Source organism: Carcharodon carcharias, chromosome 14 (assembly GCF_017639515.1).
Source record: "Carcharodon carcharias isolate sCarCar2 chromosome 14, sCarCar2.pri, whole genome shotgun sequence".
NCBI lineage: Eukaryota > Metazoa > Chordata > Chondrichthyes > Lamniformes > Lamnidae > Carcharodon > Carcharodon carcharias.
In genome coordinates, this window is record NC_054480.1 from 11,579,571 (window position 1) to 11,607,490 (window position 27,920).

Below are 27,920 nucleotides of genomic sequence, written 5' to 3' on the forward strand. Positions count from 1 at the left end.
CGGCTTACACAGGGAGACACTGCAGAACCAGTTTGCTCTCGGAGTCAGTTTCACGGTGTAACTTACCACCACCACCTCCCGGCTGTGACTTCGCACGCGATCGAGGAGGGGGCAAAGGAAATTGACGCAAGAAAACTCGCTCGCAAGTTTTTTTTTCTGTAACGCTCCCGTCCAAGGAGAGGGGAGAGCCGGACTTAATAAGAACCGACTGCGAGAGAGCGCTACCCAGTCGGGTTTTGGACAGAGACAGAGAGCGAGAGGACAAAACAGGAGCCCATTAAAGTTGAGGGGAAACTTCCAACAATGTTGAAATTCTGGGCACTAGTTACGCTGCTTCTCGTTTCCCTCTGCGGTATTTCTTCAGCTAAAACGGTAAGTACCAGAATTATACAGATCTAAACTTTTTCCCACTGTTTTCAAACATCAATCCTTCCTTTATTTATTTATTTTAAATAAAAGCCTCGGGACAGGATCCCAGCCACTCGGCTGCTAAAGGCACGAGTTGTTGGGACCTTTTTTTCGGTTCCGAGGTCTCTTCATCTTTTACCTTTCGATCGATTTATTATTTCATTTTTGACGTTGAAGATTAAACGGGGATCGAGAAGGGGGGGGGGGGGATCAGTTCGTGAGACACAAACCGGTGTCTTCGGGTGAATTCTGCAGTTCATTTGACATGATTCAGCGGCATCTGCTTTACTGTCTCTCACTTGAGTTGGGACTAAATCTTAGGGAGGGAGGGAGGGGGGTGTTAAATTCATCATTTAACGACAGTCGGAGGTATGTTTCAGGCTCTCTCTCCACAGCTTTAACGATTGAACTGGCAGCAAACGGGCTTACAGTACCTCCCCGGGTTGGAGTCTGTCCGCCCCCCTGTATCTGTTTTCACACAGGATCTGAAACGTGACTAACAACACAACTCTGCACTCTGAGACGAGAAGAAATTGGGAGTGGGGAGTGGGGTGGGGGGTCTTGCACTGAATGATTTTCATCCTCTGGGGTTCAGTAGAATTTCCAATGTGGGGTGGGGTGGGGTAGGGGAGAAGGGAGAAAATAATGCACTCGAAAGGGAGGGGGGGTGGTGGTCTGAAACACTTCTCCGCCACCCCCCCCCCCCCCCCACCAAATCTCTTTACCGCTAGTGATAATTGCCCCTTTGGACTGGTGTGAGGGGTAAATGATAATTACCGTTTGTATTAATAGCCCTTTTTTTGTTTTGGATGTCTTTCCAATAACTGTTTTTGAAGGCATCTCTAAGAAGGCTGAATCGCAAATAAACATTCCCCCCTCGGTGTAAACTTTATATTGTCCCAGCATTATCAGCCACGTGTTAATCCTGCACTGAATTCTCCCACTGTACAGGTCAGCGCAGTGTTTGAGTGCATTGGGCTAAGCAACTCGGGGGCTGATCCTGAACTTTGCTAAAGTGTTTGCTTTCTCAGCTAAATCACAGCATCTAGATCACAAACAGAAATGAGAGATTTGCTGTGATTAGAATCTGGCAGCAGAGGAGATCATTTGGCTCATCACGTCTGTGCTGACCTAGTAGCATGGCTGTCCAATTAGCCCCGATCCACTGTTCTTTCCCCACAGCCCTGTAATATTTTTCCTTTTCAATTGTTAAATTATATCCCCATGGAAAATTACTGGCTGCATTTTTACTGACTGTTCTTGCCCATGAGTTAAATTACTCCCTTTCAGTATTTTGAAAATGAGATGGGGATGTAGATAATGAAAAATGGTTTACTAACAGAAATTGGTAATGTTCCAATATAATCTTCTGCGGCACTGAACGGATAAAAGTTAATAGATTGGAAATTAACTCTGAAAGTCAAAATGTCATAAATATCACCAGGGCAGTGATTCTCAAAAGGTGGCTGTTTGACTTCATAACGCTGAAGACCAGTTATGAAAAGGGATGTGTTGTTGACTACATCTTGGAGTTATGCCTCTTCTTGAGAGTGGTGTTTGTATGGCTGTCTCTCCTGCATTGCTTAAAAACATTGCTTAAAAAAGTCCTGGTTGTATTCTAGATGAGCTCACTTGCCTTGTTAGCAGGAAGCATGGAGGGGGCAGGGAATAACCCCCCCACACATAATCACCCATATGTGATGTAACTCTAATGCCATGTATTTGGAACCAAATATCAAGATTGCACTTCTATGTTTGATTTCTGGAACTTTCTTTGGCTTCGTTTTTCATAAACATATGAGACTTTTTTAAAAAAAAAAGGTTGTTTTAATTATTCAAGCTCTATACCAAGTCTTGATAAGAATGTTATTTTGGAATGGTGCAGCATAAAGCTGTCCTATCGTGCATTCCATATAGTGACAAGCGTGTTTTGTTGTTTTTTGCATAATGATTTGCCGAAAGCATCTATGTGCAAACATTTCAGGAATTCCTACAGTTTAAAAGTTAGGTCACGGTTACTTGAGAGACCCTGGGGTTTGTTTCTTCTCAGTGGAAAAATTCCCTTACTAAATTGCTCTTGTAAAGTAATAAGTTTTTTAATTGAAAGGGTTTTTTCCCCTCTTAAACTGTACACAAAGGCCATGGCTCTGTTCTGTAGGGAGGTACAATGTAACTTTCACTGTTACCATGTGCAAGAATGTTATTTATCACAGCCCCAAGCTGCAGTGTTTGGCAAACACATCGGAAAAGTTTATCAAGGCCTGTTTCAATGAAGGCAATGATCTTTTTAGTTTGTTAACTTCCATGGCATTGGAAAGAATCATGACTATAAAACAGCATCAGTTGCTACCATATAAGATATCTAGTGAGCACTACATAACCCACCCTGTTCTGTATTGGCCTATTCAGAATTGCCAATGTTTCGCATAGACTTGATGAATTTGGTACCCTAGCCTTGACTTTACTACTTGTGACTGAACTCTTGATGTTGCAAGAGTTTGTTTGCCTTTTTTTTAGTTCAACCGCCTTCTGTTTGTCATCATCTTGGAACTGAGGTTTGAAGCTAATTTTTTTTCAAATCACCTGACTTACAGTACTGTAGTGAAATGACCAAGCAGGTTGGGCAACTAAACTGCAGAGGTTCTTTGTGTAATTGTAGCTGTATTTCGATTTTGTTGTCCAGTCCATGCTGGAGTGGAATTGTAAATCTACCCCTTAATGCCTCCGGCAAGGCACTGTGCACAAGAACCAATGTTTGCCTCTGTGTGTCTGTGCATGAAGCTGAAAGAAGGAGCTTGCTTTGGGGTGTCTTGGAGATGCTGTACAAAATTGCTTCAGCACCAAGAAGAATTCATTTTGCAATCCAGCCATTATGACCATAAGACGCAGGAGCAGAAGTAGGCCATTTGGCCCATCAAGTCTGCTCTGCCATTCAATGAGATCATGGCTGATCTGAATCCTTACTCCACGTTCCTTTTCCCCATAACCTGACTGATTTAAAATCTGTCTATCTCCGCCTTGAATATACTTAATGACCCAGCCTCTACAGCCCTTTGCGGTAAAGAATTCCACAGATTCACTACTCTCAGAAGAAATTCCTCCTCATCCCTCTCTTAAATGGGTGACCCTCTTACTCTGAGATTATGCCCTCTAGTCCTAGACTCTCCCACAAGAGGAAACAACCTCTCAGTATCTACCTTGTCAAGCCCCCTAAGAATCTTACCTTTCAATAAGGTCGCCTCTCATTCTTCTAAACTCCACTGAGTACAGGCTCAACCTCTCCTCAAAAAATATCCCTCCATACCCAGGATCAACCTAATGAACTTTCTCTGGACTGCCTCCAATGCCAGTATATCTTTCCTTAGATAAGAGGACCGAAACTGTTCATAGTATTTTAGGTGTGGTCTAACTAGTGCCTTTTATAGTTTTAGCAAGACTATCCTATTTTTAAACTCCATTCCCTTTGAAATACCGATTTTTTTTTATCTTAAAGAATTTAGTAAAAAGGCATCCTCTTTTACAGAGCAAAGTAAATCTCAGGAATTTTTTGTTTGTAAATCGTACTTCAGAGGAGAGCTTTGCTTCAGAAGGAATATCTAATGCACACATCATTTTGCAAAACAACCTGCCCATCACTTGCCAGATCTGTAGGGGGTATTGAAAGGGTAGCAGATTCACCAGAATGTTACTGAGCTGAAGAGGTTAAATTATGAGATAAACTAAGCTTGTATTCGCTCGAGTATAGAAGATTAAAGGGGTGAGCTGATGATTAAAGGATTTGATAAATCTCTCGCTCTCTCAAAACTGAGAATTGAGGGTATTATGGGTTATGGAACCAAGGTGGACAGATGGAGTTGAGATACAGCTATGCTGTAACTGAATGATGGAAGAGGCCAAAGGGGCTGATTGGCCTCCTCAGGTTTCAGAGGATTGCAGACAGGCATCCAATCAGCAGTTCAGCCAAAGTATCAATGTTGTCAGTAGATTGTTACACCTCGGATTAATTCCCAAACTGTGACTGCTGTTAATTATTTCTATATTACATCAGTTTTAATAATCAGTCTAGTTGCAGGATATGGAATTAATTTGAATGCTGATTTACCTTACACATGACACAGATTAGTCTTTTTCTGAAGTTTATTTAATAAGCAAGATGACCAAATGCTCCAATCAGACTCTTAATTTTGTTTTTAACATTTTGAATGAAACAGACAATGATGCACTTAAAGAACTTGGACAATGGAAACTGCAATGTTAGTGCTGCAGAAATTGGAGTGCTTTCTTCAAAGAGAGACTTGCATTTATATAACACTTTTTCATGACCATGGGATGTCTCAAATTACTCTACATCTGTAATGCAGGACACATGGCATCCAATTTGCACGCAAGCTTTCACAGACAGCAATGTGATAAAGACCTGACTGCTTTTCTGATCTGAGGATACATCATTGACCAGGACACTGGGGAGACCTTCCCTGGCTCTAAAAAATAGTGTCATGTGATCTTGTGTGTCCATTTGAGAAAGGCAGCTGGGACCTTGGTTAAACATCTCATCTGAAAGAAGGCGCCTCTGACAGTGCAGTGCTCCCTCAGTACTGCAGTGGAGTATTAACCTTGGTTTTTTTTGTGCTCAAGTTCTGGAATGCAACCTCCCCCTAAATGAGTTCGAGTGTTCTTGAGCCATGACCCTTTGCACCAGTAGGGAGGGGTGAACTCTTATTCCATTGATCTGGGTTGCCAGAGATGGTGATTCCAGTAGATTTTGTTCTTGGTCTGCATACACACCAGGCAAAAAAAATCAACATCTTCTCAAAACACCCTATGCAATGCTGAAGCAGCATTGGATATAGGCTTCATGATGCTTGAAGAACAAAAGTTACATTGAAAGTGCAGTAGGACATGGGTAGGTCATAGGTAGGCTTCAGATAACATTCACATAACCTTCCCCTGCAATAAAGTGATAAAAGGCTTAATGGGCCATTGCATTCAGACCAAGGTCCATCCTTGTATTGTCTCCATTTATAATGAATGCAGGTAGTTTTGCTGAAAGTGGCCCTTTGTGTAACAGCTGGGCATGCTCCCTGAGGAATATTGGTTTTAAAACCTCATGGAGGGGCTGAAACTAAATGAATGCACAGTGAATCTTAAACTAATGAGCCTAGTTTTCCATTGCAACCAAATAGGAGAGATGAGATTGAAGATACAGTGATGCCTGCTTCTGGTGAAGTGAACTCTCGCTGTCCAACTGATCTAATTGGCTGATACTGAGCATCTCCAATTCCTGTAGGCAGGTCGTGAGGAAATGATTTCCCCCCCCCCACCCCCCCCCACTCCGAACTCCTGTGAGATTTTAGATCATACAGCCCAGGAGGACAGCCAGCCCATGAAACCTGCACCAACTCTAAGAGCAACCCAGTTATTCCCACTCCTCTGCTTCATCCAACCCCCCTCCCCCACCACACCTCCTCCCCCCCCCCGCCCCCACTTCCCCTCAATATTCTTTCACTTTTTTTTCCCTAGTAATTATCCATTTCCCTTTTCTGAAAGCCAGTATCGAATCTATATCCACCTTGTCCAGCAGCACATTCCAAATACTAACCTTGGCTGGCTGGAGTTTTACAGCCCTATTTGGTCAGGGCTGTAAAATGCAGCAAGCCATTCTGAACTCCACTGACTTCGGGAATGTCAAATTCTGTCCCCATGTGTTGCATAAAACCTTTTTCCTCTTGTCAACATGGTGTTCTTTTGCCAATCACCTTAACTCTGTGCCCATAGGTTATTGCCCTTTCAGCCATTGGAGACTGTTCCTTTTTGCTGACTCTATCCAAACTCTAACTGATTTTAATCTTCTCCTGGTCTTTTCTGCTCTGAAGAGAGCAGCCCTAGCCTCTTCGGTTTATCATTTCTTATCCCTGGATTCATTCTAATAAATCTCTAATCCCCTCTCCAAAGCCTTCATGTCCTCCCTAAGGTCTGGTACCCGGACTTGGACACTACTCCAGCTGGGGCCAAACTAGTATTTTATGTAGGTTTAGCAAAATTTCCTGCCTTTATGCACATGCCCCCTGTCTGAAGCTTTGTGCATAAGCACCCCATGTCTCTGTCCAGGCAGCCCTTTTTAAAACTCTATTTAGAGACTCCTGACATAAATATACAAGTTTCATTCCCAGTTTCATCTATCATGCGTCCACTCGTTTGGGCAGCCTGCCCATATTCTCTTCCTCAATGTTTACTACATTTTCCAAATTTCGTAGTGTCTGAAAATATTGATGCAAGTGTTAAGTAGCCATTCATGTAACATTGATTGTTATCTTGCCACCATGTGCCTTCTGTGCTCAAAGCTGTGGAATTCCTCCCTAACCCCCTCCCCTCCTGTGAAGAGTTGCTTGAAACCTATATTTTTAATCATGTTTTTAGTGGCCTGTCCTAATATCTCCTTTGTGTCTCGGTGCCCCCTTTTTTTTCTTCTTGTCTGTTTATGTTCCATGGTGTTTTTTGTTAATGGTGCTATATCGATACAAGTTTGGGATGCTAAAGAGATTTTACTGTGGGATCCTTGGGAGCATTTAGCAACTTGCAGAGTGTGCCTGCCACTTGGTGATGAGACACCAGCTCCCCCTTGTTCAGTGAAAGCATTTTATCCTCCAATTGAACTGATTTCTGTGCCCAAGCGTCAAAAGGGTCTAAACTACCGTAACATGAGCATTGCAGAAATGCTTGTTTATGCATCAGCTTTTTCTTTAGTCGTGGGGTGGTTTTGTATTTTAAAACAATGCTCTGGCTGACTGAGTCAGGTGGAAAGGGCCACTTTTGACTCGATGGGATGGGGGTTAAGGTCAACTTGTTTTTGTACAGTTCAAAGTGAAAGGTTGCAGCAATAATGGTTGGCAAAAGGAGCACTGAGCCTGGTACAGCGACATTGATTCAGGCAGAGTTACATTGCGTGGCGTGCCCTTGCTTTCAGATGTTTGGCAGAGTGCGTTTGAATTCCATCTTGAAATGACCAAGTACTTTCCACTGTCCTCCTGAAGGGGTTCTGTGGGCATTGGTATCTACAGTGGAAATGAGCCTGGATATTTGAGGGTAGCTGCACTTGTATAACTGGTCTGTATCTTAACTCTATTTGCCTGCCATCTTTCCAGGCGCCTTTAATCCCTTTGCCCAAAAGAATGCGGCTGATTTTAAAAATTAGAAGCAGGGGAAAGTGGCCCAGGTGAACACTACTTCACCTGTAAGCTGCTACCTGACAGGCTTCCAAACCTGGCTCTGTCGTTGCCCAAACATTAATCCTGCAAGGAGTTGCAGTAACAGATAGTGATGAGCAGCAGAATCCCAGGCTAACCTCTCCCCCTCCCCTACTACTCCTGGGTGCAGAACCCAGTCAGCGTTGCTACCACCAACCCTATCAAATGTTGGCTAAAGCTGAACTTGTGATCCACTCTTGTATGACTATGCACATTGGCTGTATTTTCCCACTTGTTTTGTGGTCACAATGACTTGAGGCACAATAGATGTGTGGTGGCTTTCTGCGATGCAGAGCTTCATTGACTTGTCAGTCTTTGGGATGTTCTGAGGCAGTGAAAGATGCTATATAAAGACAGTTTCCTTGTTGTCTACCTGAGGTATGATTGATGTTGGAGAGGAGCGGTGTCTCTCTTGATCCATTGTTTACTAGCTTCAAAGAAATGATTTGCATTATAAAATACTTTTTCAGGATGCCTTGAAGTGCTTTACAGCCAATTAAGTGCTTTGAAATATATAAAAAAGAAAATGCTGGTAGGCCAGTCAGCATCTGTGGAGAGTAACAAAGTTTAAGGCTTGAGGTCATACATTTTTGCAAAAGATCAATCACTTTTGTAATACAGGGAAATGCTATATCTGGTTTTTGTCCACATTAAGGTGCCATTAACAGCACTGAGGTAAATGACCAAACTACTGGCTGAGGGATAAATATTGGACAGACCACCTCAAATTTCCCCTGCTTTTCTTTGAACTTAGCACCAATGTCTCTTTTTGATCTAGTTGATAGGGGGGCAGGCAGGGCTTGGGTTTAACAAAAACAGAATTACCTGGAAAAACTCAGCAGGTCTGGCAGCATCGGCGGAGAAGAAAAGAGTTGACGTTTTGAGTCCTCATGACCCTTCAACAGACGGTTCTGTGGAAGGATCATGAGGACTCGAAACGTCAACTCTTTTCTTCTCCGCCGATGCTGCCAGACCTGCTGAGTTTTTCCAGGTAATTCTGTTTTTGTTTTGGATTTCCAGCATCTGCAGTTTTTTTGTTTTTATCTCTTGGGTTTAACATCACATTCCAAAGAAGGCCCCTCGGGCAGTGCAGCACTTACTTCTGTACTGCGCTGGAGTTTTAGCATGGATTATATGTGGTCCGGTTCCTGCAGTGGAAATGGAACCCATGGCCTTCTGACCCAGAGGTGAGAGCTGCCCACCAAGGAACAGTGGACATCAGTGTATTCCACAACCTATTGTGTAGTGAATTGCTAAGGCTTCTTGACGTTGTGCCTGTCCTGGTAGTTTGATACCCCTGTGGCAGCATGGTTGACACTAGGCTGACATTGAATGCCCCATTGACCAGTTCTACTGGGATGTTTACTCTGGTGGGGCTAGCTGAGTTGCTCTAGCAGAGGGCTGGCATGGACACAATGGGCTGCATGGCCTCTTTCTGCCTTGTAACCATTCTATGAAATGTTTTTGCTTTCTTGGCATGAAACTTGAGTCATTGCCAAGGTGGGTGGCATGTCACACCGTGATTAGCTTCGTAAAACTAGTCTCAAGCAGATAATGTTGTAATTGAAGAGCCTTACTTCAGAAGGAGACTGCAATATCGGATAAGATGGATCCCATGTTTCATTTGGAGTAGATCAGTTTCTCCCCTATGCTTCCCCACCCACCCCATCCACCCCCCTCCTCTAGATGGCAATTTTTTTTTTCTCTTTGGTAGACTCACTGACCCCTTTTTAAACTGCTACTATCGGTAAGGCTTGGTGCTATTTACAGAATCAAATGGAATGCAATCCCCCTAGATTAAACATAGTCTGCAATCCAAAGGGGTGTTTTCAATTGGAAAGCCCGTTGCGTGTTGATGCTTAGCTGCTTTGATAAGCACTTTGAACTAGGATGTTGAGGCCTTGTGATCTGAAAGCTGTGGTTTTCTCTGAGCAGATAAAATTCTATTGAATGGTTTGAGAAAAGTCTTTGTAATTTTGACATATTATTACCTAGTTAAGATGACTTATGTATAGAATAGATGATCTGTGCCTCTATTGCTACCATTAACATCATTGTTCTTGTAAGCAGTTCTTTTAATTTGCTCTTGCTCTCTTGGATTGAGGGGTCTATTTGTTGACCCTACCCATTCTTTGAGCTAGTTGTTCTCAGCCTGGTCAGACCTGTACCCCTGGGTTAGGGCAGATGGGGACAAATCAGCCAGTATTTACTACATATAGTAGAATGTCTGGCAAGGGCAGAATTTGGTTTGTATTGTGCTGCCTCTCACAGTGGACCAGCTGACTAACTAGACTGAAAATGCAAAAAGACTAGCCTCTTGGAGAGGGAAAAAAAAGGTAGGATGACTGTGTAAGCCTTCAGAAGATGGATCTAATGGTGGGATGCCCCTTTAACAGAAATCCCACACAATGTTAATGCTTCCATAGCCTGCCCTGTTCAGGTGTTTTATTACCAATGAGAGGCTAACTTGAGCTGTTGCATATCTTCACTCCACAAGGAATAACCGATTGTAAGTAAACCTTTTTCTATCTTGAGGCTTTAAAACATTTTTCTTCCTCCAGTGACAGTGCCAAAATACCCAGTCCAGTTTCTCCTGTACTGGGCCCTTGGGCCTGAAGCCCACACCCTCCTACGACCAGCCTTGACCTTTTCTGTTTCAGTTGGTATCAAAGTACCTCTTCAGAACAGGGAGTGGCTGCAAAACATTCCTTTACCTGAAGGCAATGCAGCAGAATCCATTAAATTGTGCAGCAAATCTTTCTAACAATTTTTAATTGCTGTGATGTTATTGTTTATATTGAACTTCATAATGCAGCACCTCTACCTCTTTGCTTTACATAATGGAAAATACAGGGGTGTTCCAGTGGCTTCTAAGTTGAAGAGATTTGCTTGTGTTTTCTGGGGGAGGCACGTGTGTGCTATTGAGCTGAATCTCATGGGGGCCCTTTTTTTTGCTGTTGGTTTCTCTCCCCACCCCCCCCCCCCCCCCCCCCCATGAGATCAAGTTCTTAACCTCCAGACTCACCAAAGCGTTTTACAGCCAATGCAGTCATCATTTGCAACGCCGGAAACAATAGTAGCCAACTTGTATATAGCTAGTTCCGACAAGCAACTATGTGATAACGACTGGATAGCTTGTTTGTAGTGATGTTGGCAGAGGGACACTGACTATTCTGTTCAGTGTACAGATCAGCTGGGGCTTCTGCAGGTTGTGCCTCAGGTGCTTGATATCTCCAGTGGATGTAGGGTGGGGTGGGGGAGGGAGGAGTAAGAGGTGGGAAACACAATCTAAATCCCGAGCCCTCGATTTTAATGTGTTCCAGAAAGAAACTTTATTCTTGAGGCAAACGAGATGGAGACTGTGTATAGAATTTGAGCCTCTTAAACCACCCCCCTCAGTGCATGGCAGATGCTTTTAAACTCTGCCTGGGATTCACTGTCTATCTCTCTTTCCTTCCCAGCCCCCACCATTGTCTTCTGTTTCAAGTGTAAATAATATGAATGTAGAAACCATTGTCGAGCAGAACAAAGGAAATCAGAATGACAGCCAAGTTTTTTTTCTCTCTCTCTTAGGAACAGTGATTTGAAGGCCTCATTGACCCTTTGGCTACAAAAAGGCTTTTTTGTCACATTTGTAGTGCGTAACCGGGGCAAGAGTTGAGGTGGAATTCTGTTGTCTCTTAATGACCAGGGCCACCAAGGAGCTTTCAACCAACACTGAAAAGTTAGAAAATGAAGAAATGTGCACAAATTGGCTGCCACATTATAATAATTACTACACGCCAACTGCTTGGAGATATCTTGCAGTTGTAAAAGATGCAAAGAGCAAATTCCACCTCCCCCACCCCCAACCCCCTCTTGACTGCCGAAGAGACTTGGACAGAGTGTAACACCCTGGCGCCATGGCAGTGCTACTTCCAAGAACTTGAGGCCGTCCTTTGGCCTTTGATCCACCAAGGAGTACAGTTGGTGTGAAGAGATGCCATGAATCGCATATTTAAATCTCTAAACTGGCTTCCCTCGCAGTGCCCGCTCACCTAGGAATGCCAAAACCCAGGTTTTTAAAAATATATTTGAAAGCCTTTAGATGTACTGAAGATATGCAACCTAATTTTTGTTGTTAAGAAATTTGTCGATCCAGGAGCCTACACAAGTCTATTAATCCCTAACTGGCTTTATTAGCACCTTTCGACCCCCTTTAACATGTTTTTTGGCTGTTGAATGCATTGCCTGCTGATTAAGATTAATGGTGCTCTGAGGACACTATCATAGTCATTAATTCCCCCCCCTCTGCCATCAAACCTGTCTCCATCTGTTGTGGCTGGGTACAGACCCTGGCCCCTCCTTTCTCTTACTCGTTCTTTCTGGCCTTTTTGCAGTTATTTCAGGTCAGATGTCTTTTTTGTATGTGTTAAATAGCTGCCCCATACTGACAGCAGAACCAATGAGATTTGACGCATCCTGCTGCTCCTGCTACCCAAAAGATAACCTTGTCTCGATGTGATCTAGGCCATATTTTCACTATTTTTAATAAGCTGGGCTGCTGAGTTGTAATGAAATGAAATTTTGTAGACTTGTTTTTGATGGGTTTTCTCAGCAGAGGCTAACATTTTATATACTTTTTTTAAATTTCCTGCTGTTTTGGGCATATGGATCCTAACTGAGTGACAATTCTACCCATCCCCAGCCTGTCTAATTGGACTTCTTTATTTAATGAAACAGTCGCTGTACTACTGCCATGCTTAGCTCTCAACTTGCACATCAGTAATGGTCAAAAAGAGTTTGCAACTAACATTGTTTTGCTGAAGGGTCATGAGGACTCAAAACGTCAACCCTTTTCTTCTCCACCGATGCTGCCAGACCTGCTGAGTTTTTCCAGGTAATTCTGTTTTTGTTTTGGATTTCCAGCATCTGCAGTTTTTTGTTTTTATAACATTGTTAGCATGGTGTCGGAAACAAAAATGTTCTGGTGCAGTAGAAAACACTCAACAGCATGCATTTATATAGCACCTTTTTTTAACGTAGTAGATGTCACAAGATGCTTCACAGGAGCATTTTCAAACAACAGGTTTTGCCACTGAGTCGGGTAAGTTAGGACTAGTGACCAAATGCTTTGATTTAATGAGGTAGTAATATATAAGCGAGAGTAGCAGTTTAGGGAGAAAATTCCTGAGCTTAGAGTCCAGCCAGCTGTAGGTAGTGATGGAGTGATGAGCTATTTAAAAAGTTGTGGAGTTGGAGCAGGGAGGATTGAGGCTATGGAGGGATTTGTAAATGGATGGTTTTCTTTTCCAGTCCTGGGAGTAGCTGCAAAGTAAAGAGCACTTTGAATTCCGAGTTAATATGGCAAGAGTAAAAGGGAGTTGGAATTTTTTAATGCCAGGGCTTTATTATAATATGGAATTATACTTTATAACAAGTGACTGTTCAAACTTGAGTCATTTGGAGACATTTTGAGGCAATTAGTGTGAAATTATTAAAGGGCACAAGGAAATTGTATTGAAGTAGATAGCTCCCCGGAGAGCAAGTACCATCCACATGGGCTTCTTCCAAATGAAAATGTCTGTCGTTTTGATGCTTCCTAAGGTCGCACCATTTTACCTCTGCACAAATGGGAGGGAATTGCACACGTGTGTGTGAGTTGCCAGGAGGTCTTGAATTTGGACAGCTCCCAGGAGTTACAGGTTTAGACTTGAGAAGGATCAGGAGATCATTGCGTGATCAACATTGAAACTGAGAAGAGTGAAGTCACTCCCCACCATATGTTTAGCTTGTTTTCATATGAAGTTAAAAATACCCTAATTATTGGTGTATTTCTACTCCCTTGGTATTGTCAAAGGACCCAGTGTGGTATCCACCCCTCTTTAACTTTGCAGCAAACAAAATAAAACTGGGAGTGGTTTGGAAAGTTGCTGAGTATTGGGTCATTATCTCTCTCTTTCCTTGTTGCAACAGAACGACCCATACATTGATAGCTAGTGAGAAGTCTGTAAGATTGGCGTTTGTGGCAAGGCTTGAGTTGCTTGGCTGGGAAATGCTGTTTCTTTCAAGTATAGGTGAAAGCTATTTCGTGTGTGTGTGTGTGTGTGTATAAATTCCTTCAACTGATCTGAGCATTTTAATTAGGTGGAATAATGAGTGAACTTTAATCAAATCCAGAAGGTTAGTTAGATATTTGTGGAGATCAGATGAGATTGCTCCCACAGAAATGGCTCTTTACATGATAGGAAATGCAATCATCATCATAATCAGTTGCTAACATGGTATTGTGTTCAACTTGGCAAAAGGCCACTAATTTAATTGCTGCAAATCCTGAACTTCATTGAGAATTAAGACTTTCTTGTTAAGCCTAAAGTTGACACCAATGACTTTACAGAGACCCCCTTCATATTTCCTTTGGAAATGCAGCAACTCAACCATGACATTCACAAGACTTTCTTTATAGTTGAAAATGCTCTGTTTAGATCAACTGTTCACTAGAAAGAAATGAGATTATCAACTGGAAATCGCACTGCAATGAGTTAGGATCTAGAACATAAATAGTGTTAAAATTTTTGTTTTTATTGACATTAACAGCCAATGCTTCCGCTTAATCTTGACCTAGGGTCACATTCCCTGGAATATTAGATTAAAGGTTGATTTGCTAGAAGTTTGAGATATTAAAGTGGAGAAAAGAATTGTTTTCACTTGCAGAATCTAGAACTAGAAACTTAAAAATAAGTCAAATTCAGAGTTGTCTTTACCTGAAAAAGGATGGTAGAAGTTTGGAACATTCTTCTTCCAAAGGACAATTGGTATTGGGTCAATTTTAAACCTGAGATATTAAGAGATATGGGGCAAAAATGGGGAGCTTCTCAAAATTCACTCAAGATGTGGGTGTCTCTGGCTAGATGAGCATTATTGCCCATTGTAATTGTGGATTAATCTAGAACTAGGGGTCACTCATTTAAGACCAAGATGAGGAGAATTCTTTGAGGTTTGAGTCTTTGGAACACTCCTTTTAAAGGTGGTGGAAGCAGAGTTTGAATATTTTTAAGGCAGAGCTAGATAGATCCTTGATTAACAAGAAGATGAAAGGTTTTTTGGGGGTAGGCAGGAATGTGGGGCTGAGGTTACAATCAGATCAGCCGTGATCTTATTGAATGGCAGAGCAGGCTCAAGTGGCCTACTCCTGCTCCTAATTCATATATTTGTATGTAATGTCCCTTGAAGGTGGTGGTGAGCAGCAGTCCATGTGCTGCAGGTATACCCACAGTGCTGTTGGGTCCAGCTCAATTTCTGGTCAATGGTAACCCTGCCCCCTCCCCCACGATGTAGAGTTGGGTCATAGATCTGCCATTATTTAGTTGAATGGTGGGACAGGTTGAAGGGGCTGAATAGCCCACTCCTGTTCCTGTTTTTACATATTGTGACTATTTTCAAGGTGACCAGGGATTAGAAGCCCAGGCATTTTTTCCTGATAGAACTACTATTCTCATGGGGACACTTATGTTTTTCTTATATTGAAACTTTGTAGATCTGTGACTTGTGCTATGGCATGCTGCATTGCAAGTTGAAAGGGATAGGGTTAAATGGAGGATTAGTAACTGGATATGCCAAGAATAGAATCTTGCAGGGTAAAGAGAGGCCATTTGGCCCATGGTGACTGAGCCAGCTCTTTGAAAGAGCTATCCAATTTAGTCCTACTCCCCTGCTCTTCTCTTTCTCCCACCATTTCCTCCCCCCAACCACAAACCCTGCAAATTGGTCCTCTTCACGTACAGGTCTGCTTGCCATTTCAGATGTTACTATGGGGTCTGGTTCTACCACAGACTCCTTTTTCATCTGGGTTTTTCCAAAAAACAATATCTGCAGATTGCCCGTACTATCCAACCTTTATTAGAGTTAGAAATGGTCTGATTAGCTAGCAGTGTATTTTTCGGAGTTGTCCGTGACATTTATTTCTGTGGCTCTCCACTTGAGGCTACTGTGTGAGTCCTGACGCTGCAGTCCTGCTAACTGATGGTGAAGGTGTGTTAGTATATGCAAATCTGACACCTGTTTGATTTCAATCAACCTTTTTATTAAAAAAAAGAATAAAAGTTGCTTTTGTGAAGACTTGTAACATGACCCCATTTTCTACACGTGGGAGCAACCATTCAACTGTGTTACACAGAATTTGACAGCAGTGTTTAATTAAACCAGAAGATTTATCATTAGGGGTTCAATCATTAGGCTGCAGAGAATGGGAAGTGTGATCACTTTACACAAAGCACAAAAAAGGGAGTGTAGCAGTATCAGCTGCAAACATCGTGATTACTTGACCTTGGAAGGGATCAGAGGGTCTGAGAGCTCATAACTGCAGAGGCAATAACGGAGGAGGATTCGCGGTGCTGTGTGTGGTTACTAGGACCTTTGGGTGTTGGCTTGAATTACCTTGTGCTCATGGTCTTGAATAGTACAACATGGAAGGAGGGTATTTGGCCTCTTGAACCTGCTCGCCCAACACATTGGCCATCAAGTCCATGTAGGTTGTTGATGGCTCCAAATTCACGATGCCTGTGCCGAATTTGCTGGTTTGGGTGATGTAGCTTGCCTTCTACAGCAGACCTTGGCTGTCTAAGGTTAGGAGGAGAGGAGAAATGGGGCCTTTGAATCCTGCTAGTCACAGAAATTGACCTCCATGGCAACTTCTCCACTGGAGAGTACCTGACTGGTGGCCTTAAAGGGACAGTCTATACCTTAGCCACACTAAGCAGTGGCACAGGAGATCAGCTAGTGGGCGTGGGGGGCAGATTTCAATTTGACTTATGTAAAACCATTCCAGGTTTTTGCTTTAAATTGCAATGGAAGTCCGAGATTTGTGTGGCTCACACATCCAGTACATATGCTCTAGGTGACCCTTCCCGTCATCAAGGTGCAAAGCTGTGGATGTGGGATGTGACTGCCCCAGGCTAGGAGTTATCCTGGCAGTCAACCAGCCAGATACCAAGGCTGTTACCAGTCACACTGATTTTAATCAGAAAATATGCACTTTTCACCACCACCCGCACCTTCCATTTCAATCTTTTTGTTTTTCTCTGTTGCTTTAGTGTTTGGAGAGTTTCTCTGCTTCACTGTTCCTTTTTTTGACTGTGCAGGCCATTGACCAAGCTACAACTCGCTCGGAGCGCCCAGCCATGACTTTCTTGTGATGATGCTTTTGTGTTTTTATTCAACCTTATCACTCAAATACCAGGCATTTACTGGAGTTTTGTGTGTTTACACAGCTGAAAGTGTGAGGGTGTTTTCGACTGACTGACTGACTTAATCTGGCTGGTGCTAATGAGCAGCTAATTCAACAGCCCCTTTATCATAGTTTGTGATAAAACAACAACTTGTATAGCACCTTTTTTTTAAATAAAAAAAAGCAGTAAAACATCCCAAAGCCCTTTGCAAGAGCATCATCTGATATTTTTGATCAGAAGCCACATAAAGAGCTATTGGGGCAGGTAACCAAAATGTCAATCAACAGTGCACATGCTAAAGAGGGGGGGGGGCGGTGTGGAGAGAGGGGGGCAGAAATGATTATGGAGGGAATTCTAAAGCTTGGGTGCCGAGAGCATAAGAGGCCAGGTTTGCAGGAGTGCAAAGATCTCTCAGGATTGCAGAGCAGGGGGAGGAAAGGAATGAGCCATGGAAGGATTTGAATATGAGGATGAGACACTGCCTTGGCAGTCATCTCCTGGCTGGGTGGTTGTGGCGTGTAGAGATTTGAGGTTTTGTTGTGTGAGTAAATAGATATCCTCTAATGTGGCCTGCACAGATTAGAAGGCCTTGGATTTGGCCACAGAAGAGGCAGAGGTTATGGAGATGGGGTGATCAGCCAGGGTTTTCTTTTCTTATCAATGTTCAGAGACCTTTCTCTCTGTCCTTGCATGGGCAATGTGCCATTTGGGCCTGATACTGGAGCTTGTGAAAATCGTGCCTTGAGGGGGAGAGAATTTGGCATGAGAGGGAAATTTTTGACTTGTACAAGTCTGTTAATTTTCATAACTCAGAAGGACATGTTGCAATGAGGACATGTTGCAACTCTATGACTCGATGTCCTAAACAAATTGTGTGAGTAACCTTGTAGTCACTGGCTCTCCCCCTCCTCTATAATAATTCTCTAGTTTAATGCTCTTGTATTAATGCGCTCGTATTATCTCGTATACATCCAAGAGGGATTCTGCAGCCCATCAGTGACTGCTAATCCACTGCCATCGGTTGTTATCAGCCATAGTTCTGGGTGGCAGTCTCTGATCATCAGAAGATTGTGGGTTCAAGCCCCAATCCCAGAGGCTAATGTACAAAACCTTAACTGACAACCCAGTGCAGTTCTGTCTGAGACAATGTCCTTCGGGGAAAAAGCGATTAAAGGGCCAATCTGCCCCATCAGGTTGGTGTAAAAGATCCCATGGCAGTGGCTCGAAGTTTTCTCCAGTGTCCTGGCCAATAGCTATCCCTCGGCCAACTTAATAATAAGATAGATAAAGTAGTCAACATCGCATTGCTGTTTATGGGACCTTGCTCTGTGCAAATTGGCTGCCCCGTTACTACATTACAATAGTGACGGCACAAAATGCTTCATTGTCCATAAAGCATTTTGTGATGTGTTGAGGCTGTGGAAAGGCGCTATATAAATGTCAGTCTTTCTGTCAAAAATCACCTTGAATCCCAACAAGATCTTTGTTCTATTCTCACTGCTTGGCTGTCACTTTGCATAGGTCATCTGAATTCAATATCCAGTAAGTTATAGAAAGAGGTTTCCATTTGAGAGGGAGAGGTGAAAATAGCAGCCTTTCGAACCCAAGCATTGTTAACACCAAGTGTTGGGCCTCGCAATAATGTGACCATGGTAACCTGTGCTGTTGGTAGCTTTATTTTGAAAAAGGTATGGTGATCTGGGATATGATTCCTCCATATCTTCTATGTATGAGAAGTGGGTTTGAAAGGGAAATTGACTGGAGGCATGTACCACGGTAACTGTATCCCTGGATTAATTGGCTGGGAAACATCTTGCATTCCAGCTGCATGTTAGTGCTGTCGTCAGGAGATTGGTTCCAATGAAAAAGACCCATCAGCCCATTTTGATCCAACCCTTTTTGGAATTGCCTCCAACCCTCTTTGCTGCATCTAGTTGCTTTCAAGTAGTTCTGGAAAAGGACCAAATCCCTGTCACATGGGATTGACTTGCACACACTGAGACATTAGATCATTTTAAAAATGTAAATCCCACATGACAGCAGGTTTGATCTGCAGGCAAGGCACCAGTCTGAATTCACTAGTGGTAACTTTCTCCATTGAAAAGCAACAGTTTTTTTTTTAAAAAGCTATTTGTTGTCACTTGCTGATGGAATGTTACATGTGTGGCTGTCAGGCTGATGGGCTGTAACTCTGCACCGCATCTATTTTAAATCTGCCATCTCTTCTGCCCCATATTTTTGCACTTCTAGGCTCTCCAGAGTGTGTTCACTGCTCTTGTTCTGGCCCAGGTGTCTGAGTCTCTCTCTCATTCCCTGCCATTCCTCATGTGCACTCGTTGTCACTGCAGATGTTTGGCTGGTGTGTAGCCAGTCCCAGCTTGATTTTTTTCGCTTGCTACCTAAATTTACATCAGGAGGCTCTTGGTTCCAATCTAGAATGGGAATCCTGGCTGATCTCCCCTTTCTGGTAACCTGAGACCAATTGTAGCAGTCATTTGGTGTGATCATTTCATCCCTATGGGTGAGAGTTTGATCATGATTCTACTGGCCAGCAATTGCAGTTCCACTTCAGAGGTGCCCAATGTTGTTTAGCTCATTTATAAACTGTAGTGGTTTACAAATGGCATTCGGTACATCCCCCACCACCACCACCCCCAAACTGCCCCCAACTCTACATTTGTCATAACTCCTCACCTTTGTACATGAGCCAGACCAGATCTTCCAGTCAACCTCTTCCCATTGTGAACCAGGTTCTGTCTGCTATAGTGAGTTGAATGTTGCTCTTGATGAGATGACAGTGCAACGTTAGGAGGCATATAATATTCAGATCAAATTACTTTTTTTTTCCTGGTTCTGATCATATTTCAATGAAGTTTTTTTTAAAAAAACAATGGCAAGTAAATGGAAAGATTCAGAAGATTACATGTGGCAGAGCAGAAAGACGATTAATCTCTCTTCCCCTCCAGTTGCACTAGTAACCAGGGTATATATTTATAACTTGTTTCCTGTTTACTGCCTGATTGGAATGTTTCTGCTTTAACAGTAAGAATGTAGCGCTTGTTTCTGTTTAACATGTGATTTGGATCTTGTGCTAGACTGACCTCCTTGGGAAGGAGGGGGGTGTGGTGGGGGGTTAGATTAAAAGAAAAGTCTTAAATTCCCACTCTCCAACCATGAAAAAGAATGAATTAATATTGTTTAAATGTCTGGGAACCAAACCACATGTTCAGTTATGCTGCCCAAGATCTGGTTCCTGAATTGCATACTCTGTACTGATCTGAGTATCCTCTCTCTCTACCTGATATAGCAAAGGGAGTTCTTTTCCGAAAGGAACCACTTCAATGACCTGGAGGGTTCAGGGTTCGACGGACTAAATAAACTTCACCCTGATGAGCTAGAAGATGGCTCTGGTTTTGCCTCTGGAGATGACAACGATATGGGTAACTATCTTGTTTCATGTTGTGTAGTTATACTAATCCAGGTTAATCGATGTGGATTGCGACTTGACAAGTTATTTTTCACTTCCCTACACACCCCTGCAAGCCAACAACTTTTGCACCTGAATTTAGCTTCTGGGCTCTGAGTGGGGCTGAAGGTTAATTGTTCGGAACAGAGACCAAGGCGTTAACAAACTCCGTTCCAAGGTTCAAAGAACATTTATTTGCATCACTACAGCCCTTCTTAAAGAGACGAGACATTCGCAGTTTCTCGCTGCCCTCTGTGTGCAGCCATTTGCTTAGTGTATAGGATTGTGCTCAGTCCCAGGGTGAAACAGATGAGCTAACTTAAGCACCTAACCATTCCTAATGTCACGTCTCGAACACATTGCAGTTCCACTAAGGACTCAAGACCAGTCCAATGCACGCATCCATCTGTAATAAGTTGGTTTCTTTTTCCAACCTGGTTTGAGGGTAAAGGCTCTTAGGAGCTTCGAGTTCAAAAGGGAAGCTGTTCTTCATTTCAAAGGCAGATGGAATTTTGATAGCATTCTCCCAACAGTCCATCTTGCATAATCAATCTCTCATCATGAAACTCATTCCCTTTGTATACATTAATGGAGCTGTAATATGAAATTATCTCTTACTTCAGAAATAAGCGAGTCTCCTGCAATCCTCATCTGCTATTTGCAAGGCACAGTCTATCACATGCTAACAATTAACCTCATTCTACAATTAATCTGAGACCTATTTTTAAGCTCTCTTGCAGCTTACAATTTATGCCAAAATTGTATAAATTGTGGTTTTTATGTAGCTTAGTTGACCGCATGTGTTCTGTAATCATTTATGTAGATGTTCCTTTATTGTGGTGGTGGAGGAGGGGGGGGTGTTGGTGGTGTGTGTGTGTGTTCTCTCTATTAAAAACTGTTTCACAAGCCCACTCAGCCTTTCCAAAAGTGGGTGTACTTCTAGCTATTTAAAAATAGATTTTCAGCAAACCAAAAATGATTATTTTTCCTCAATCTGTATCCTTAGTTTACTCACATAAATCTATGATTCTAGATGGGCCCAGATTATCCCTCACCACCACCACCCCCCAACTCTGGGATTTGCATATTGCAAGAGGCTGAGCCTGATTTAATCTAATCTACTTCAGTGGCCAGGCCAGTCTGTGCTTGGGTTGACCATTCAGGGATCTAGTGTCACTGGCAAGACCAATGTGTATTGTCCATCCTTGATTGCCCTTGAGGATCAGCCACCTTGAATACGATGCTTGCAAAGCTATTTCGGGTTTGGCCACGTTTTGTTGGCCCAGAATCACGTACAGGTCAGTCAAGGAAGTGAATGGAGTCACTCTGGCCTTCGCTGACTTGATTTCAGATGAAAGGGAACCTGAGAAGGCAACAGGTCTGAGATGAAAGTTATTCCCAATGGGTGGGTGATGCTCTTGATCCTTTTGCCTTTTAGACAGAAAAAAACATCAAATGCTTGAGGTGCCCTTCCCTCATCTTTGTTTTTGGGGAAAAATTCATTTTTTTTTTTCATGTTTGTTAACTAAATGTAGAAATTTAACAAAAACGTCCATGGATAAATGCCAGTGGGCACTTTTTTTTATATATAAGAGCTAGAACTAGAGGTTTAGTAGGGTGCTGAGGGCTGGGAATTTTGACTTGTCGTTGAAGTACTGACATTCAGAAAGTTTGCAAGATTTTCATATCTCAATTCTCCCCTGTTCTCTCGTGGGGGCCTGTCACCTGCAACTGAGCAGCTGGTGTTAAGAGGAAGTGGTTTCAGCAAGAGAATGCAATGCTCTTCTATGAACCAGACTACAACTTCCGCAGTTCCTGTAAAAGTCTGTACAAGTGCAAGGGTTTTACTCCCATCTACCTATTAACACATTCCCCACCCCCACCGTTACAAATGCACCTCATTGGCACACAGTGGAAATTCCAACTATCTTGAGTGGAAACTGCATAACAACTCATTTGAGTTGACGTCACCTAATGCTGAAGCAGGAGTTTAATTCTCCTTTTGCCTCGGGTGGGTCAGTGTTCAGTAATGTTTTTAACTACACACTTGACTGTCCAAATATTCCCCTCCATCCATTCATGACCATCATATTTGCTAGTAACATCACCAAGCGTGTAGCGCAATTTCTGAAATAATTCTGTTAGCTGCAGCCACTCCTGCTTTCTGCCCTTAGCTCTTGACTGCAGTTGGGCACGAAATGAAAGTCTTGCAGGTATATAAAGCTATTACAATCTTGTGACACCCCCAAAGCACTTCGGCTCCATTTCGTGTATTCGGTGGCTGCAGTATGATTCTGGAAACCTAGCCAAGTTATGCACAGCAAGCTCCCATGAATGGCATTGCCACAATGACCAGATCATCTCTTTTATGGTGATGGATGAGGGATAAATTTTGGCCAGGACACCCCCTGCTCTACTTTAAATATTGTCATGGGATGTTTTGCATCTACCTGAAGAAGAGGACAGACAGTTAGCATCTCAATTGAAAGACGGCACTTCCAACAGTCCAGTACTCCCTCCAGAACTGCATCAGAGTGACTGCCTAAATCTTTGCTCTTGTCTCAAGAGTAGAAGTACAAGCATAACTCTAAAGAGTCTGATGCTATTTGGATCAGACAGTCTAAAGTATCATCTAACATTTGCAGCACTGAACCATCTCCAAGCAATTGAGTAACTGCTTTGCTACTATCATACCTAATTATTCAGATGTACTATATTCTTTGAGCCTCATATACTGCTTATCTAGATTTTACAAGTTGCAATGCTTAACCTGTTAATTCTTTACTTGCAGATGGGGGTGCAGAACCAATCGATGATGAGGTGAGATGTGCTTCATTCTTTACTAACTGTCATTAGGGTGATATGATTTTCATAGTGCGCAGGATACATAGAGTCAAGTGGGCCCAAAAGCATAGGTGTTTGGGAGAATAGTTGACTTTACAAAGTACCAGTGAATTTCATGGGATTTCTCCACTGACTTTAGGACTTTGGTTTTGTACAAGCTTCCCAACCATAAAACGTTACTGCACAGAGGCCATTCGACCCATCACCTGCAGCAGCTCTGTGCTAGTGTTACACAAAGTTAATGCCACTGCCTTGGACTGTTTCTGTAATGCTATTGCATTGAGCTGACACTACAACAGCCACAAGTTTTGGTGTGTTGGCATCAATAAAGGACAACCTGACAGGAGCACAGTTAGTGTTGTTGCAATATTTTGCTGTCCTTGACTAAATGATGCTCCTAGATATGTTGCTGAGTCACACTGCTCTGGAAGATCCCATCATCAGTTCTCTAACTGTGCTAAGTTGAGCCCTGATCTAAGCTAAAGTGGCAACAATTGGACTCTGTGCCAGAAAAAGGGAAGGGGGGGTGGTGGCAGTGATAGAAAGGAGGTGACCAATATTACCAGAGCTCCCAATGCCCACTGGCCCTCCAGCAATGCTTGTTGGTAAGAGAGCAGTACTGAATTACCCATCACCTGGGTTATGACCAAGAGCTAGCACCCATCACAACAGGAACAGCACTTTTGGCTTCCATTCTCATTAAAAGAGAAGATTTTGGTGGGGGTGGGAGGGTGGTCGGGAAAGGGAGAAGGGGACTAAGTGTAACGGAATTGACATTTCTGTTTAGGATGATATTGACAACGGAATTGACGAAGGTGATGAGGCAACAGATAACTACGTGGATACCGCTGTTGAGAAAAATGAGGTGCAGCAGGTGAACAATGTCCCAGCAGAGAAAGACCTTGACAACAGGGTTGCCATGGCAAGCACAAACAATGGCAGCAGTGTCTTTGAAAGCACAGAGATGCTAGCAGGTACCTGTCTGACACAACTCAAGGGGCTGATACAAACATCTTATCCATCCACCACATACAGGAATGATCTGTACAGAATATTTATGCTCTCCCTACAAAACCTATCTTTAGTAGAGTTAACATTGTAGTAACGGGCCACTCAGTCCAATCGGTCTGTGCTTTTATTTTCTTCACCCGCCGCTCTTCATCTCATCCTCCTTTGTATTTAAATTGAAGCTGGATAAACATCTATATTACTTACCTCAACTACTCCCTGTGGTTGTACATTCTAATCCACTAATTCAGTTTCTGCTGAATTCCCTATTGGATTTATTAGTGACTATCTTATGTTGATGGCCTCTAGTTCTGGTCTCTTCCCACAATTGAAAACTGCTTCCCAATGTCTACACTACCCTATTGAACACTTTCCCATAGTCTTCAAGGCTTTCTATCAAGCCCTTGAACTGAATGCTCAAGACAGTTTGAGTGAACCACATTGCCGAGGATCTGGAGTCACATGTAGGCCAGACCGGGTAAGGACAGCAGATTTCCTTCCCTAAAGGGCACTAGTGAACCAGATGGATTTTTCTGGCAATCAAAAATAGTTTCATAGTCACCGTTACTGAGATTCCCTTTATATTCCAGATTTATTAATTGCATTCATTCCAGCAGCTGCTGTGGTGCGATTTAACCCTGTATCCCAGAGCATTAGTTTGGACTCCTGCATATCTAGTCCAGTGACATTATCATTATGCCACCCTCCCACTCCCACTCAAGGGAGACTGAGGAAATGCTTCATTGTCTGAGGTGCTGTCTTTTGGATAACATGAGAAACATCAGCTGCCCTCATGGCTCAGGAAGATCCCATGGCGCTATTTTGAAAGGCTGGGGATGTACTCTTCGGGCATCCTGACCAATTTTTAATCCCTTAACCCACATCAAAAACTGATTTTCATCTGGCTATTTATGGGAGCTTTGTGTGAAAATTGGTTGTCACATCTGTTACAACAGCAGCTACACTTCAGAAGAAGTGCTTCGTTGGGTGTAAAGAACATTATTTTATGTCCCCGAGGTAGTGAAAGTCATTACATAAAACTCAGCAAACTTGTGTGTGGTGGTGATTTTTGTACATCGAACATGCCCCCAATGTAAAACTAGACTGACCGACTCTCCTTTATATTTGCAGCAATGATTGTCGGGGGTACTATTGGCCTTCTGTTTGCCATCCTTCTCATCCTGCTGCTAGTTTACCGCATGAGGAAGAAGGACGAAGGCAGCTATGACCTGAGCAAAAAACCCATCTACAAGAAGGCACCAACCACTGAGTTCTATGCGTAAGCCTCATGGGTGCCTGAGCTTCTGAACAACAGACTTTATCTTTCCAAGAGCTTCCGCCTTAAGACAAAGACAAAAGTGGAGCCAAATTCTGCAATTAGTTTAAAAACTTCCAATAAATATATATATATATATATTAAGAAAGGCCACTTTTAAGTGCTGGAAAAAATGTTGCCTAACCCAGATTAAAAGCATTTTCAAATGGATGTGCCTGGACAAAAAAAAGTCATCTGTTATCATCTGCGATGAGTATCTCTACCGAGATCTGTTGAGGGAGCGAAGAAAGGTTTCACGTTTCCAATCCCTGAAATCGTGGCTGGTTTTCAATACTGCCATTCCTGGGAAGGCAGGAAAATCCACGGATTTTCCACAGAAATCCACGGATTAAACACTAATTGGCAACTTGATCAACGGCCTTTTTTTTTAAGAACCGTGGTTGCATTTCTACATTTCTTTTTAAGAATTTTAAATATTTGACTGCTCAAGTATTTTTTTTCCCCCCATGCAGTAAACTATTAGTTGCTTGTGTTTTCCCCCCAACCTTAGAACAAATAAATTGGAATTTTTATAAATGGGTTGGTGACATACCTAGAGTAACAATGATTATTACAAATACTAATAGCATAAAATTATATTCCTATAACATCACTGTCAAAGAATTTTGCAGAACTGGTTCTAACTAAAATTTCATGCTTTTTTTTTAAAAAAAATAATTTATCTATAAAATATTTTAATTGCAGCCTCTTCATTTATTTCAAGGTGTGATTTATTTTGAATGTTTCAGTTGAATGATGTTTAATTCCAGGATGTATGTTTCTGCTATTTTTATTTTATGAACAATATGACAGTACCACAGTCGGGTTTCATACTGGAATAGTCACTATTTAGAAGTCAGTGCATCACAGGATAATGTGGGGTCAGTCACTCTGAAAGTGATAAACGTTTTACTGTTGTTATTTTAAACCGGGTTTCTTTTTATGTATTATTAATTTAACTCTGTTCCTGAAAGTGCCCATTTTACATCCTGAGCAATTTTATGACCTCTCCAATCTTCATCCAATTAGTGACGAGCTTGACCTAGGCCCATGTTGTTGCTAGGAAACTCCAGACCTTCTGTGCAAGAAAGATGCAAAAAGTCAAACCCTTTATCAGTTCAAGTTCCTCTTCCTGGCTATTTGAAGTTGTTGTACAAATGACAGAATTAGAGAGAGCAATTTATGGATTAAATTGTTTTATAAATAAAGGAATGTTTTCTCATGTACAGCTGTAGATCCTATGACGTAAAAAGGGTTTTGATGTGTTTCATAATTTAATAGCAATGCCATTGATACAGAAACACTAAGAGAAAATTCCCTTTGGTTCTCCCGGTGGAAAAGCTAAGCTTTCAACTGGTATCCATGTGAGACTAAGAAGAAATACACTAAACAGTGTGGTGGTACCAGCCCTGTTGAGAGACCAAAATACAACAACATTTCTACTGAAACAACATGCAGTTTCATATTTTTGTAATCAAACTTGTCACAAGAGCTTTGCAAAAGCATTTTTCCAGACCACAATTGACTCTGCCACATTACAGCAGCTTTAAGGACAAGTTGATGAGTTTGGTTAATGTTTTTTTAAGGAGAGGCTTAAAGGAAGAGAAGTTTAGGGAGGGAAATTGCAGAGCTGGGGCTTAGAGGGTTGAAAGTATGGTTTTAAATCCTCGAATGAGAATTCAGTCAGGCTTTTCAAAACCAAAAGTGTAATGCCAAAGGTTTAGTTTTAGCACTTTAGTTTTGTTAAGTAGTTTCTTTTGACATCTTTTTCGCTCTGCACATTTTGGGTATTCTCCACCAATTAGCCCCAATTCTTCTCCCTTAAACATGTGATTGCCACAGAGAGTAAGGTACCCCTTTAATCCTGTGGGGACTGGACTCTTTTTTAATAGAGGTTAACATTCTGTGAACTGACTTAGATGACTTGCCAATGTGACCTAGCGGGTTGCCAGGTGGATAACAAGGAAGATGGCCAGAGGAGATGATGGCTTTGAAACCATTAGCTTTTATCAATAAGGCCTCAATATCTGTTGCTTTACTAGGGCCTAGGCCATTGGAGAGGCAGCCAATATCCTCACTTACTATATAAAAAGAAACCATTTTGAGGGCTCATTCAGTTGAGTTAACATTTGTATAGTAGGTGACCAAAACCCAACGTCCAACCATTATTCCCACCTCTTCAGCTGTTCAGTAAAGGGGATTGAAATCTAAAAGGTTATTTTCTTTAGTCAGAGTTTGTCTCTGAAAAGTTTTAGCAAAAAGTGTTCACTTACTGGCTCCAGTATTTGAAAAGCGCACCAGGTACAGAACTTTATAAAAGTATAATGTTTTTTGGTTCTTCAATAAAACTATATATTTTGATATATAAAAGGAATTGGTGATTCTTTGGATTGATATTGGTGTAAATACTAATGGCAACATTCTTAATG

The 27,920-nt window shown here is 42.3% G+C and overlaps 1 protein-coding gene across 1 annotated transcript; it reads left to right on the forward strand.

Moving 5' to 3' along the window:
• On the forward strand, window positions 1–27,861 carry sdc4 (syndecan 4). The gene is made up of 5 exons (XM_041204191.1): window positions 1–372; window positions 20,166–20,298; window positions 23,116–23,144; window positions 23,956–24,142; window positions 25,308–27,861. The coding sequence occupies exons 1-5, from the start codon at window positions 304–306 to the stop codon at window positions 25,457–25,459; spliced, it is 570 nt and encodes a 189-aa protein (XP_041060125.1). The 5' UTR covers window positions 1–303; the 3' UTR covers window positions 25,460–27,861.
• The last annotated feature ends 59 nt before the right edge of the window (window positions 27,862–27,920 follow it).

Excerpts from the sequence above, each read along its gene's own strand:
- sdc4 (XM_041204191.1), top strand. The coding sequence starts at position 304 with ATGTTGAAATTCTGGGCACTAGTTACGCTGCTTCTCGTTTCCCTCTGC. Across the intron at positions 373-20,165 it reads GTATTTCTTCAGCTAAAACG|CAAAGGGAGTTCTTTTCCGA; the intron begins GTAAGTACCAGA and ends TACCTGATATAG. Across the intron at positions 20,299-23,115 it reads TGGAGATGACAACGATATGG|ATGGGGGTGCAGAACCAATC; the intron begins GTAACTATCTTG and ends CTTTACTTGCAG.